General features: G+C 38.0%; 1 protein-coding gene across 1 annotated transcript in view; it reads right to left on the reverse strand.

Annotated features, from left to right (window-relative positions):
• The window catches only part of RhoGAP1A (Rho GTPase activating protein at 1A), a 46,820-nt gene extending 32,014 nt beyond the window's left edge, over positions 1–14,806 (reverse strand). The window contains exons 1-5 of the mRNA XM_083123549.1: positions 13,066–14,806; positions 7,365–7,507; positions 5,102–5,175; positions 2,955–3,062; positions 298–483 (exon numbers count right to left, since the gene is read on the reverse strand). Coding sequence (XP_082979675.1) covers positions 298–483; positions 2,955–3,062; positions 5,102–5,175; positions 7,365–7,507; positions 13,066–14,708 — 2,154 coding nt within the window. The 5' untranslated portion in view covers positions 14,709–14,806. The remainder of the gene's footprint in view (positions 1–297; positions 484–2,954; positions 3,063–5,101; positions 5,176–7,364; positions 7,508–13,065) is intronic.
• Between the last annotated feature and the right edge of the window lie 1,294 nt (positions 14,807–16,100).

The following is a 16,100-nucleotide window of genomic DNA, read 5'->3' on the forward strand; positions in this document are numbered from 1 at the left end:
TATTTACCATAAATTTGTCTTCCTAGGTATCAGTATTATTAGAAAATATCAGCTGGATACCAGCTGATGCTTTTCTGAAGTCTAAGTAACTCGCAGAGTTTGCAAAAATGCCACGCAACACTTTTTAAGATTCTAAATATCCTGGAAAATAATGCAAATGCATTTTATTTCTGCAAGAACATTGTGGGCAGAAATGGATTTTGTGATCAAATGATTCTCATACAAAATTATGAATATTATACATTAAAATTAATAAATATGTACTACTTTGTTATAATTTTAAAGAAAGGTAATTACCATAATCTTGAAATGATCTCCAATCGTCAGTCGTCCATCCCAGTTCTGTGTTCGCTTCTTCAATCCCTCAAGGAAGTTGGCATGGAGGTTATATATGTCAGGTATCTTGTAGAAGATGGTGTTGAAATCGTCCTCCATTATCACTGGCTGGGATGTGGCCAATGTTGCCTTGATGGCTTTCATGTACTGCAAATGCAACATCCTCTCATTAATGTACAATTTACATCTACATTTAAACTGCAAGGCACCTTCAGAAAGTAAGTTCCATTCAAAAAAAAATTGAAATGACAAAAAAAGGAAATTCACTCAAAACAGAATAGAAGAAAACATCAATTATAATACTGCAAAGACATCTTGAATGTTTGCATAACCTATAGGACATAATTTTAAAATGTGTAAATGTTTCTGTACTTTTGTACTCAATGCCTCTGTATAATTTTCAGATCTGTTTCTGGATCTTTTTTTGAGGAAATTACGTTAAAAAGGTAAAGAATAGAGCTGAGCCGATACTTTTCCGGCATTTGTCTTTCACAGGCTCTACAAAAATGCAAATTAATTTTCTGATGACATAACATGTAATTTAACATTCTAATGTAATTTTTGTATATTTCAAAGCAAAAATCTTTGTCAATCGATGCATATAATTATGCATATGGATATACTTACTCACTATTGTTAATAATAACATTCAATCATTGAAATTTTCAGGTATCGGTGCCAGTGGGAATCAGTGCGAGTATCGGTATCTGTTCGAAGTTGTATCTGCTCAGCCATAGTAAAGAAGTACTTGTGTTGTGGTTGTTGTTATTTAGAGTCGCCTTTCTAACACTTCTGGCTAATAGTGACAATCAGGATGAATAAAATTGGATGAAATTGATAGACATATATCATCCTTGTTACTATGTACCTGACGATGAATGTTTGCAACAGTTCAATAATTGTGATAAAAATGAATGTGCCAGAAAAACAGTCATATATGAAATATTATTGTGTGTTTATGTACATGTTGGCACAAAGTGTAATTTATGCTTTAATTATTTTTTTAAGGTGCCAAAATGGACAGTGATCAGGAATTCATATAAATTACGAGGTTTATTTTTTAATTAGGGGCAGTTTTGAAATAAAACGAAAACATGCAAAGGAAGAAATTTCATTACCTCTGTGGCTGTTTGTATGTACATTAAGCTACTTCTCAACGTAGTTCTCATAGTTTTTGAGACACTTGATGAGCTTTTGTAGACCCTCATCAAAAAAATCTGCCGCCAGTACAGATAGCCAATCCTTCACGGTCTGTTTGGCTTCATCGGAGCTGATGATTCGCTTCCCAGACAGGAAAGTCTTCAAGTGGAGGAACAGGTGATAATCGCTAGGGGCGAGATCCGAACCGTACAGAGGGTGGTCCATCCACTCCCAGCCAAATGAGTCAATGAGCGACTGTGTGGCAGCTGCAGTGTGTGGCCGTGCGTTGTCGTGCAGCAACATGATACCAGAAGACAGAATTCCTCGTTATTTATTCTGTATTGCTCGGCGAAGTTTCTTGAGAGTGTTGCAATACATGGCTGCATTAACTGTTTGTCCATTCAGCAGAAACTCAATCAGAAGCACCCCGAACCTGTCCCAGAAGACTGTGAGCATGAGTCTCTTGGTGGATGTCGCTTACTTGAACTTCACCTTTGTGGGGGATCATGTGTGGCTGAGTGGCACCATTCCTTGGATTGTTGTTTTGTTTCGGGGGTGTAGAGGGACACAAATGACTCATCCCCAGTGACGATATGGGTCAACAGGTCATCACCTTCACTTTGGTACCGTGTCAAAAAAGACAATGCAATTACTATTCGCTTACTCTTGCGTTCCTCTGAGAGCATTTTGGGCACCCACGGAGCACGCAGCTTTCTGAACTTCAAATTCTCCACGAAAATTGTGTACAGTACAGAACGTAAAGCTTGTGGAAACAAATCGGACAGCGTTGACACTGTCAATGGCAATTGGCTAGTATCGCGCTCTCAACATCATGCACCAATGAGTCAGTTACGATTGGGAGGCATCCTGATCGTGGTTCGTCATGAGCATTCGTGCGACAGACTTTAAACAGACATTCCCACTTACGCACCTTGCCTTCAACAATCACATTCTCAGCATACACCTCACGTAACTGGCAATAAATGTCTGCAATTGATCTGGTCACTTTTCAATTTACACAATTTTCTACAGTAAGTGTTGTATAAAAGTTGTATGTATTTCACAGTAAGTTATGGACTATAACTGAGCACACTAAAGGTCTTTGCAATTGCAATCCTGAGTGTTTTAAAATTTATTCAACAACAGTACATTTTAACATTATTCTTTAATCTTGGTTAGACATGCACATATGTGAGTCAAAATGTTGAACAAAATAGAGAGGTACAACCACAAAAATTACATTTTTTAAAAATAAAGCATTCAATACAAATGTACAGAACTAAGATGAAAAAACTTGAAGAATGTAAAATCTGGAAATTTTTTATAGTTTTGCTAGAATCATGCACATTGAATGCATAATGTGGGTCAATGTAAAATTAAGGAACATTAAATTGAGGCTCCACTGTAGACAAAACTTAGGTCCTGCTGATATACTGTGATCTTAATTTTGAACAGATCTAGAAGAAACATCACCTTACCTGCAACGTGACACCTAGGCATTCAACATAAACCTTCTCACTCTCCACAATGCTGGTGATTATGCATTTGTACATCGTCATTCGTTCGGCCTCCAACTTTCCGCCATCCTACAAAACATGAAAGAAATACATAAACTTCATCAACAAACATTGCACTGTGATTGATTGAGTTGGTGTTTAAGCCCACTTTGTACACAGTAAGGGTAACTGGGATTGGGCCTACAGCTTAAGGAGGGATCCGAACCACTATGTGCCTCCACCGGGAATCGTACCCAGCATCGCATTGTGCCATGAAGGCACATACTGGGGAAATTTTGGAGGTATGGTCCCACACATTCTCGATCTCTGCCATTTAGGAGGTGATGTGATTGGCACCACACCCTCCGGGTTGCATCTAGGTACCCATTTTTTCAAGCCTGAGTAAACCCCAGTCACATGCCCCCTTGCCATCCCCCTCTTTTTTCTTTCTTTTCTGATGCAAGGAAAGATTCAGTTTCATCTCCGAAGGGACTTTATCTGCAACAAACAGTGCTCTAGGAGGAAGATTTGCGTAAAATGAACATATCATTCTGCTAGATTATCCAAACACTTGCTGGCACCAGTATGACTCCTGTAAATATCATAGGAGTCTTACTTGTGATAAGTAATTTAGAGCTTGTTTTCCTTCCTACAGGTCTTCATACAAATAGGTTTCTCAGGAAGTAGAATTTCATGAAAGACATTGGGGGGAGGGGAGGAAGGACTACAACTGTGCATAATTAAAACAAAATACAATTTTTTTTTAAATAATTGGGATTAGAGTGGTGTAGGTGAAAACATTTTCACGTTTTATATTCCTTCCAACAACATGCACCATAAGAGGCTTTCTCACCATCGTTGCATAACAGGTTGCATAATGTTGCAAGATAAATAATGGTAATGTTCATTGCGAACCTCTGTACCACCATGTGCTAGACACCTTCATTTTCAGGCTGTCTACCAAAAAAAACAAATCCAAAATTCTTCACTTTTCTTGATCCTTTTTATAAACATTTATAGTTGGAAATTAAGAAATTAGATACTTATTTGTATTCAATGACAAACTCCAACCACAAGGCCGGTAAAGAAGAAAATGAAGCTGTACTTTAACAAGAGATTTAGACTTGATTTAGTTATTAATGCATGTAAAAATTAATGCTTCAGACTTCATCCTGGATGGGGAATGACCCCATTACTTCTTTTTAAAACTTCATGGATACAAGAATGTAATTCTTAAGAAACACAGTGAACAAATCTTAACGACTCTAAAATTTTAGATTTCCAAATACTCAATTTTATAAAATCCCAGTACAGGTACATGAAAATGTAAATTCACTATAACGTAAAAAAAAAAAAAAAAAAAAAAAAAAAAACATTCTTGACCAGAGGCATAATTTCTTGACTTTTCCTTTACTTTGACATTCTTGACGAAAAAAAGAGTGCACGGCATGCCTTAGTACAGTCAGCATGTGCAGAGCTTCTTTAAAACTCAGAATGTTAATATACTATACATGTAAACTTATTTTCTGAGGTATTGCCAAATTAAAATATCCATTATTGGAGTCATTTATACTGTAATTTATTTGCAACTGAAAAAAATTGTAGAACTAGAAGTCGTTTAATCCGAAGTTGGCATTTTTTGGTCCCTTGAAGTTGCGAGGTTTACCTGTGTATATACATTATAAGTTTTATCATTTCCATACAACTTACTAGTTCAGGAAAGAGATGCAACGATTTCCACCCATATATCTTTACATACGGATACCGAGAAAGTTTTTAGGGGAGGGGCTGAGTGGTTCAGCTTCTGGAAAACCATTCTGAATGCCATTACGGGTAGGAAAATTGAGTGGAATAATTAAAATTACCTATTTATTCCAAGAAAATTTAGACCATAAGGGGTTGGGGCGGATAAAATATGTAAACTGATGCAAAGTTTCAAAACCTGCCATCAGATTTTAGCTAACATTAAAAATTTTCATGTTTCGGATAATTATTTCACACACTTTGTGTGAGCCAATTGCGTGATGTCAGAACTGTGGATGCTGCTCCAAACTGTGCTGATATTTTGGATATAAAGAAACTAAGAAACAATACGGTAAAGTTAGATCTATACTTCCCAAAACTCTCACCTGTGAGGTACTCTCCTTTCTCCATTTCCTGCTGCTTGAAGGTGTCGATGATCCAACCGAGCCTCCATACAACCCTGTTCATAAAGAAAATAATACTTTAAACAGAATTTCAACCCAAAGAGAAGAAAAAAAGTCATTTCTTCCACGAAGATATTTCTTGTGAGATTCACTTGGTTCTATTTAGTTTCTTTAATGTACTCTATGTGATCAGAAGTACCTGGACACCCACCTGAAAATAAAGTACACGTCTGGGCCAGCCTCTATCGGGAACATTGGCAGTCAATACAGTGTTGGCCCACCCTTAGCCTTCATTCTCACAGGCATACTTTCAATCAGGTGGCAGAAGGTTTCCTGGGGAATGGCAGCCCATTCCTCGTGGAGTGCCGACATGAGAAGAGGTATCGATGTGGGTCGGTGTGGTCTAGTGCGAAGTCTGCATTCTAAAACATCCTAGAGATGTTCCATGGGATTCAAATCAGGACTCTGCGCAGGTCAGTCCATTAGTGCAACGTTGTTGTCCTCAAACCATTCCCTGACAAGCCCTGCATGGATGGGTGCTCGGTCGTGTTGAAAGACACAATGGCCATCTCCGAAGTGGTTTACGACCAGTAGGGTAGGCAGCTTGAAAGCTGTTAAAATGTCAACGTAAGCTTGTGCTGTGACATTGCCATGTAACGCAACAAGGGGGCCAAGCCCCCTCCAGGAGAAATGTGACCACGCTGTGACCACCCCCGAATTTCACTGTCGGCACTATACAGGCTGGTAGATGTTGGTTTGATTTGGTGTTTTAAGTCCACTTTATGCACAGTAAGGCTAATCGGGACTGGACCTATAGTTTAAAGTGGGATCCGAACCACTATGTGCCTCCACCGGGTATCGAACCTGGGACCCCTTGATTACGAGGCAACGACGCTACCACTGCGCCATCGGGGAGGTCAATGGTAGATGTTGTTCTCCAGGCATTCACCACACCCACACCCTACCATCAGATCCCCACATTGTGTACCGTGATTTCCACTGTTCTATGGTCCAGTTTAGTCTCACCTTGCACCACACAAGGCAGTATTTGGCATTTGCCTGCGTGATGTTTGGCTTATGGGCAGCTGCTCGGCCATGGAAACCAAGTTGCTGCACCTTGCACCGAACAGTCATGGTGCTTGGAGTAGATCACGATGCAGTTCGGAATTCCTGTGTGATGGTGGCGATGGATGATTGGTGATTATGTTGTATGACCCTCTTCAACACTTGACTGTCTCTGGAGGTCAGCCTGCATGCTTTTGGGTTGGACACGTCCCTTCACGTTTTCACTTCACTATAACATCGGAAACAGTAGACCTAGGGATGTTTAGGAGGGTGGAAATCTCGCGCACAGACTTCTTACACAAGTGGCACCCAACCACGTGACCACGTTGAAAGCGCGCGAGTTCCTCAGACCATCCCATACTGCTGTCTCGCGCTGTCTGCAGACTACCGAGATCGCTTACCATGTGTTCCATGCGGTAGATGGCAGTATTGTGCCACCCTCTATGATACACATGTTTTGTGGTGTGTCCGGATACTTTTGATCACATGATATTGGAGAAGAACTGATGTGATTCTTTTTGCCAATACTGATGAAGAAATTGATGTTCTATTGATCCACATAGAATTAAAAATGGTGACTACAAAAACAATTTATTAGACAAATTAATTTTTTGCCAATATGAATAACAACAATTGTTATATTGATATAAGGTATCAGTTGGAATTCTACCATCGATACTGGCACATAATTCCCAGATGGGATGCACAAAAATGCCAAACAATACTTACAGAGTCTAAATATGCGCAGAAATGTATCATTCTCATCATTCTTGCAATAATATTGTAAGAAACAATTGATTTTATGCTTAAATTATTATCTCATGTGAAATCATGAATACTTTAAAGAAAAACTGTTAGATAAATATGGTATGGTTTCAATGCAAATCTTACATAAAAATTTATGAATATTTGGTTGAGTTGGCACTGACATCACCTCAACCCTAATTCAAACATAATATAAGTACAGACCCTACAATTTATCATGAAATTTTGTTTAACACACTTTTAGTGTTTTGCGATGAGCGATTCAAAATAATCTCTGCCTCTTGTTTCTGTTCAATTTATTCAAATGCAAAATTTTAAATGGACATGGGGTCACTATGATGATTGTAAATGTTCTATCAGATTGTGCACATGAAATACTTTAAAGAGTTTAAATTCACTAGAAACTGATGCTTACCCTCAGAATAGTTGGAAAAGAGATCATCCTGCTCGTCTTCCTGGTCAATGGAAATTGTTCGCAGCAATGGAGGAATGTCCTGGATGTCATCGTCTGATTCCATGGAGTTGCTCCTCTGCTCCGTGCTCAAGTGTCTGGGGTTTCTGTGGATATAACATCGAATAGTTTAATTGATTGATTGAATTCTCATTTTAAGTCCACTTTATGCACAGAAAGGCTAATCGGGACTGGACCTACAGTTTAAAGTGGGATCTGAACCACTATGAGCCTCCACCTCATATCGAACCGGGGACCCCTTCATTACAAGATGGCAATGCTACCACTGCATCATCGAAGTGTTTAATGTAAGGCATATTTACACCTGTTTGTTTTAAATATACTTTAGGCTCAAGAGAGGTTAATCAATACCTGACCTATAGTTAAAAGTGGGATATGAACCATTGTGCTTCCACCAGGGAACACAAACCCATTGATTAGAAAGCAATAGTGCAGCAATTTCCAACTGAGGTGTCATGAGATATTTTAGGGATAAAGGAAAAAATATTATTAGGAAATAGGCAAAAGAAATATTAGTACTGGAGTAGGTATTTATTTGACAATAAATTTAACTTGCTCCTGATAACATATCCCACTTCAATTGAAGATAAAAAACTTTATATATATATATAACAAGGGTGCCCCAAGCTTTTAATCTCATTCCAAAGGGTGCCATGAATGTAAAAAGGTTGAGAATCCCTACAATAGTGTTACCACTGTGTGACTGGGAAATAGGTAAAATGCCTGTCCACTATGCAGAGAACAATGAATGAATGACATGGAAAAAATAATTGTAATGCCTAATTTCTCAACAATAGCTATCCTTATAACTGGAACATATCATATTTAATAGTACTTTACACATGTGCAGGAAAAGGGTAGAAATACTATGAACAATAAACCTCTAACAGACCTAACCAACTCTAAGGGCTGGTTTTTAAATGTACAATTTAGGTTCATGTTAGCAAGTAGGCCTAACTGGAAGAAGCAACATGGATATCAAAGTTACATACTCGATAACTTCACGGTCAGATTAAACAAGATGTGATGCACTAAAAAGTTACATTGGCATAAAAGAGGACTTGTGTTTGGCAGAACTCAATCAGCATCCAAGCAAATATGGAAATTAAGCAAAGCGGTTACAAGAATTCAGTTGGCAAGGTCGCATTGAAGGATATCCGGTCTACCAGGCAGGCCAATCTCAGAGCAGTAATTCGATGCAGTGGTTAGCAGTACCAGCTTGAAGAGCACGTTGCATTTTATAATACGAGTTCAAGTTCTGACCCCAAATCTTTCTTTTTCTGGACAAATATTTATTACATGTGTTGGTACTTCAGTATTATACGGACTACCTAAAATTAGTATGCTATACATACGTAACATAACCTTCATATCTAATTAGTATGCCATAAGAACCTAACCTAACTAATTAGATATGAAGATTAGGTAGGTTGCATTAGGTTAGGTATGTAAAGCATACTAATTGGAGGTACTAAAGTACCCATGTGTTCCCTTCAAATCGCACTTTATTGTTGAATGATATTACTTCAAATACAGTAAAGTTTCAAATTACTTTTACTCGTTGTACCTTCCTCACATTTTTAGAAGTTTCCTACAAAGCATGCTTACTATAAGGTTTATCTTTGTTCAACAAACATGCAGAGAGATGGTACAAAGCTTGCAGTCAAAGCATGTACAATTTCTACATATTAATAGCATTTATATCAAGAGACAGGAATTATTAATGTTTCAAATTTCTATTTCTTTACATGATTCTTCTACAAGGAAGTACCTACGCTTGCATTCCATAATAGCATTTGACATGTATGGGATTGGCCTTTATTAGAAGAAAGCCTAATCTGTTAGTTTTCATTCAATTTATTTCGTAATCATACAGAATGGATACGAAGCCCATCAATAGATGCAGCCATTGTTTCCAATGCGAAAACGTGCTTTTAAGAGCAGCGCACTTATAGTTCTATATTGAAACACCGAGCTGTGTGACAAGCAGTTTGAAACTACACTAAGAAATGGCTCGCAGATCAATTCCCTACATTTCTGTTGTTCAGCATTGGCAACACACTATTTTGAAGCGCAAAGTGAGGATTATTTAACTATCGGTTACTTTCAAATTGAAAAATCCAGTGCTGGTTAAGTGAAGATTGTTACTTGTCACAGAAAAAATAACTGGACATTGAAAAACTGGTCCTAAACATTTCTTTTCTTTTTATGTAGTCAATCAAAAATGACAAGTGTCAGCAAATTACACTATTTGCACTGATAAACTTGAATTTCTTGTTAAACATCAACTCTACGTATGTAGACATGCACTGAAACTTTTCTGTTTAGAGTAATATTTTAACATAAAATGCGGTATTTGTGACATTTCTCCAGTTTTTACAGAATAATGTGGGTATACTTGTGGGACAATTATTCAAAAACTTATTAATCTTCACCTGATTATAGCAGGCCCATCACTTTATATTGTTTTAAGCCACGAAAAACACAGTAAAATCAAGGTTACATGTTTATTTTGATCTTTGCTACTGACACATTTCTCAAATAATCCCTCCTAATTCTGAGAATAGTGACCAGATATGTTATTCAGGTGTTGTCCTCAAGGAATTTCCATGAAATCCAATAAAAAATACACGGACATTAATTTGGTGAAGAAAACTGATACTGTTTAGTTTTAATGTTCAAAAAGACTTTTATTATTTCAGAGCAATTAATTGATGGTACTGCATCTAGAATTGTCTTAATTTTTTAGACAGATCTTGATGTCTTGCGTAACATAAAATTTGGGGGCTGTCCACCCACTGTATCCCTCGAGAATTATTTGGTTGTTTTTTTTTAAAAAATTGACAGATTTTCATGTTTTACTTAATGTAAAATTAGTTCCAGCACGCGGAAAAAAACACAAATAAATAATGGTTCGATTTCGATTTACTTCTGTTAATACCAGTGGCGAAGCTCCTATGAGGCTTTTGAGGCTTAGCCTACCCAAAAAATGTTGAAATTAAAATGTTCTTGTACCCTGTAACAATCAAAGTTCGTTAAAACGAATTAAACTATGTAATCCGACCATTTGGTTCCGCCGATCCTTCCAGATGTCTCGGCAGTCAGGCCAGAAAGAGGAGAGCACGTTCGGTCCGAACTGTGAGGCTTTTGACGAAAAGCCTCGCGTTAAAGGGCAGCTACAGCGTGAGCTCTATGTAGGTGGAAGGGGAGTGTAAGGGGAGGGGACTGCCGATTTCCTGGGTGAAAGCGGCTAGCCTCAGAACCAACGTGATGTGCTTCTAGTCTTCTTGTGCAAAGTGCGTCGTATCCGTGCGTGTGTTTGTGTGTGTGTCACATAGTGTATTTATGTTATAAAAATATAATACTGTGAAATTATGTGTTGAAAACTCTAAGAGAATTTGCAGTGAAATAAATGTAAGTGAACAAGACTTCGTGGCTCTCAGATGCTTAACCTACGAAATCTTGGACAACCTGACTGTACAAATGGAAATACGTTTTGGAGATCTTGAAATGATAAAATTTGTTGAATTGCTAGACCAAAATAGCTTTGGGGAATATAAACTACATTTTCCTGTGATGAAATTAAAAAAACCTTCTGTCCACATATCCATTTTTCAACAAAGAACGATTAGAAAATGATTTAAAGAATATCTATGCTTATGAAGAAAAGCATTTACCTCCTGTAGATCTTCTAAAATTCATAGTTAGCAATAATCTTCAAACAATCTACAAAGAAGTAACACAACTTATCAAGTTGGTCTTGACATTCCCTGTTACAACAGCTTCCTCCGAAAGAAGTATGAGCACCCTCAAGAGAGTAAAAAATTATCTCTGTAATTCAATGAAAAATGAAAGATAAAGTTCTCTCAGTACAATAGCCATTAAAAAAAAAAACTGGTTAGAGAACTTTCTCTTGATCAAGGCTTCAAGGAAAGAGTAATTGATACTTTTGCGACCAACAAGAATCGACGCATTTACCTGCTGTATAAACATATATAAGCAGATTTTTCAGCCTACCCAGTATTTACGCCTTAGCTTCGCCACTGGTTAATACATATTGTGGAGTTTCAGTGATAACTTAACATATTGCTGAATCTGTAGATAACAGTTCGTTATATCGGAGACACATTTCTTTATGTTTACAGAAGAAACTACTTATGGAAATGAGTTTCTCTAAGGTTTCCAAAGTTCGTCGAGGTATTTTCTTTCATCGTGGAATCTATTTGACTGAGAAATCATGTATTTTTCATGAGAAAGATCTCACCGATGCACAAGTGCTATTGCTGTCGCTACGTGAACTGGTTGCTGCATACGTTTGATGATAACTCCCTGTCAGTGTTTCCAACCCCTTTTTTTAACTATGCTTGCCTAACCTAACCTTATCGGAAATGGTTCATGGGGCTATCCGTCAGCTACCTGTGCATAATCTACAATTTGCACACGTGATGAACACGACAGTAGGTATTTTTCTGTGAAGAAGGTTGGAAACACTAGTCAACCTCTGCCCGCCATATTGTGTTTTACGGAAGCAGAAAAAGGAATAACAAGAACTACTCTCCATGTGAAAAATTGTGTTTGTTTTCGTGTAAAAAGCATAATGACACCTTGAACTATGTTCCGCAATACACAATTGGTAAGTACGAACCATGCAAAACTGTATTATTTTTTAGTTAGGTTAGGCAGGTCAGGTTTGGTTATCTTAGCATTAAAATAAAGTCCCTAAATGCATTCTACTAAGGTTTCGATTTACTTCTTCATTGATTCCCACTAGCCTACAATACTTACAGCCGCTTGTCAACAGAAAATACATTGTCCATGGGTAGCACGCATCCTTGCGTAAGGTAATTTTTTTTTCAACATAAATAACCTATTTTTCAAAATCTAAACAGTAATCATTAATTTAAGGATAGTTCAAATTGTGTGACAACGCTTGTCCAAATTCAACGATAATTAATCTTCCTGCTAGGAGAATATGATAAAAATAAAAACAATTGAACTGTTACCCTTTACACTCGTAACCTAACGACATAAAATTATAGTTGCTGTTGTGGAATGTTGTGTTGAGTGCTATATTCACTTGTGTGAAGCCTTAGGGCTGTTTTGCTTCATGGTACGTTAGCAGACATACTTTAATTCACAATAACAAATTTGTGCAAGCTAAAAACACTGAAGGGTACAAAAATTTGTTTCATGGCAAGGAAACCACAAACAACCTATATATTTCATCCCAAAGCATGGCCTGCATATGTAAAAATGTCCTACATCAGACTACTTTCACTGTTTATTAATTATAAAATCAGGTTGCATGCACCAAAAAAAAAATGCTAAACCCACCTAACCTATTAGCAATGTCGCATCTTTATGCTTACTCCAGGCTGGTCATTCGTGAAACCACCCTGTGCTGCAACTCCGTCAATACATCGAGAAGAAATATTAATAATACCCCATAGAACAGATTCATTATCAGTTTTATGTGCAGCTAAATTCTGACATCAACAATCATTTACCTGAAAAAAAATATTTTGTACAGCATATAATTATCAGTAATTTACCCCTTCCCGAAAACAACTTCCATATGATAGGTGAAAGTTAGTTCTTCCTATAAACCTAGGATTACATTTAACCTTCAACCAGTGTTACTTACTTGAGGAAGTAATCAATGTTGACATAATTTGATTGCTTTGGAGAATCAGATTCTGGAGGAACTGGGCTGTTGGGCAACCATTCAGTGTCCGTGGTCCCTGAGCTGGTTGCACTATGGCCAGAGTAATGAGACGTTTGAGATTTGAAAGTTGTCTCTCCGTCCAAATCACTCATGCTACCACTCTGTTCATGTGACAAGTATACATAGTCCCCATCTACATCCAGAGGTACAGAATCATACACATGCTCTTCACTATCGACCTGGCTAATATCCTTGTCGAGAAGGATACCAGTATCAGGAAACTCTTCGGATCTTGTTGTTAGAATAGAGTCATCTTCACTCTGATGCACACACTCACTAATGCACTCTTTCACCTCACCTGATTCAACATGACTCTGCAATGTCTTCGTGCTTTCAGTTTTATCACTAACTTTGTTGTTTCTGTGCTGTTCAATGACTAGTGAGCACTCCATAACATTTTTGTTCTGTATTATCTTCTGTTTATTTTCATTGATATTTACTTCATATTCTATTTTCTTGCCATCACTAATACCTTCTTCTTTGTTACTCTCACTGTTCAGTACATCTACTGCTTCACCAGCTTGTTGGTAACTTCTAAGCTGCACATCTGCAGTTTGGTTGACAGTACCAACCTCTTTCTCCAATGAAACATTTCTATCTCTAAATTTTTTTCTATTAAAACTGGAACGTCGACATAAATTGCTTGCATTAGATGCAGTATCGCTAGGTACAGAAGTTGGCCTTGATGTAGCAGGACGATCTACATCTGTATTTGTTTGTTTTCGTAACTCTATGTCACAATTCTTTGGTGAAGCGTATTCATTGAGCTGTTTGTTTGTTTCGGCTGTTGGGTGAGGATTTGAAGATCCTGAGCTGAGAGCCCCCGAGGGTGAAGAGTTTGCTGGTAAACTTTTTCTAGAAGAAGCTAATAGTTCACTTTCATTATCTTTTGATTTTCTAAAATTCTTGGGAGGGGGCCTTGGGGGAATTTTCTTCACTTGCATTTTTGGTTGATCTGTTGGAGAACTTTGTGCTTGTTGCTGTTTTCCCGAACTGCCCTTCTTATTTTTTGTAACACCGTTAACTTCAATAACAGTAACATAATTTGAACTGTTTGAATCATCTGGTTTTGCAGATTCCAAAGAACCCTCACAAGAAGAACCACTTGATCTTCTCGTTCGTGTTTCGCTTAATGTTACAGATAGCTCATTTATACATTGATTAACCGATTCTTTTGTCTTGGTTTCATTGGATTCGCATTGTTCAGGCTGTGTTGGTGCTATGTGATGCCCACAACTCTCACTTTCCTTATCGCCATTTTGGCTTGCTTTTTCATTAACTTCCTTGTCATTTTTCTCTTTACTTTCTTCAGGTTTAAGATGTACACGGTTAGCTACATTAGAACCATCACAACCCTGACTTTTGTGCTTTTCGACATCTGAGAGAAGTCTTTCCAGATATTCAACGTAGAACTCCTCCTTCTCCAGCTCTTCTCGCAGAACAGCTACCTTTTGCTTGTGTTTGGAGAGATTTGCACGAACATCTTCTTCCCAAGCTGCCGGTAATTCACTACCGGGAAAACGCTGAATCCAAACCCGTCGAAAATCCCCATACACACTCATGATACCAAGAGAATACACGTAGTTTTATCCCAAAACATCACTAATTTCAATGTCATTTCTCCCCTACTGACTGGTGACTGCACCCATTCCTACACTACCTCCACCTTTTCCAGATTGCGGTACAGTGGCACCAGATACAAGTGATGGTTGCTTTCGTTGATAATTCACTGATTATACTATTTGATAAAAGATCCCTCGAGCTCGAGTTTTCCGGACAGAATTTATTTTAGTCGGGACTGGATCGGGACGGGAAATGTTCGAAATTTCCCTAAGCTCTGGAAATCTCGAATTCTACACGTCAGTTTCACCTTAAGTGATTGTTTTTGCATTTCTGGAATAAAAGCTAGTAATTTCTGATAAGTTCCAGACACTTAACAATGAAGAAAACGTCGAGAAATAACGAATTTTTGAAATGACCATTCGGGATGTCATTTCCCAAAGTCGAGATTGGGACGTGAATTTTTATCCCGATCCAGACTTTTCGGTATCACGTGCACGGTGCGCCCCTACCAGCACTGTCGCCATAGCAACGGCGGACTTGAGTTTACACAACGAATTCCCCACTTTCACTCCATATGGCTGACATTTGTAGCGGGTTGCGGTTAAGAAACGAAATGGTTGCATGTATAACCATGGGCGTATATATGGTTGACGTAAGGGGGAGGGGGTTCAACTTTTGGTATGATTAAGGTTGCTATATTTCATAAGTGAAAATCCGGGACACTGCTGACCTGAAGTTTGTTCGGGGGGGGGGGAGGTGCTTGACCCGACAAAGTTGTGTGTGTATATACATATCAATTATCATATTCTTTACACTTCTTAAAAAGAAACAGAAACCTATTCGAAGTATGTCATTGATATAGACCGTGTTAAAAATGTAAACACAAACATTGGTGAGGTCTTGCCCGGTCCCCCCGGATCTTCCGGTTTAGGCCAGTCCCCGTTGTTGCCAGTGCAGATTCACCTGCATACGAAGTAAGAAATGGGCGCTTGTTTTCATCAGTTGCGCGACGATAGTCAAGAAAGCTATTTGTTAAAGTTCTACTATGAAGGAGTGGACGTCTAGAATCCGTCGGATGATCAACTGCAGAGCAAATTATTAAAGTATGACGTGTCTTTGTGGCCGCCAGTTGTATAGCATACTACATACAAGTGTCTCGTGTACACGCACGACGAACTCAAAACGTACAAAAGTTTAGATATATTTAATTATTTTGTAAGTAAAGTAAAGCTTAAGTGAATCTTTGCCAACAAATCTGCAGAAGTAATGACACATAACAAATGCTAAAGTAAATATATGTGCTTTCAACGTCGCCTTTCCGCCTGAGGGATTTAGGAAAAACCTATGATATGGCATGCCACTTTCACTTGCACGAATATACTTCAAACAAC

Source organism: Lepisma saccharinum, chromosome 6, assembly GCF_977018435.1.
Source record: "Lepisma saccharinum chromosome 6, izLepSacc3.1, whole genome shotgun sequence".
NCBI lineage: Eukaryota > Metazoa > Arthropoda > Insecta > Zygentoma > Lepismatidae > Lepisma > Lepisma saccharinum.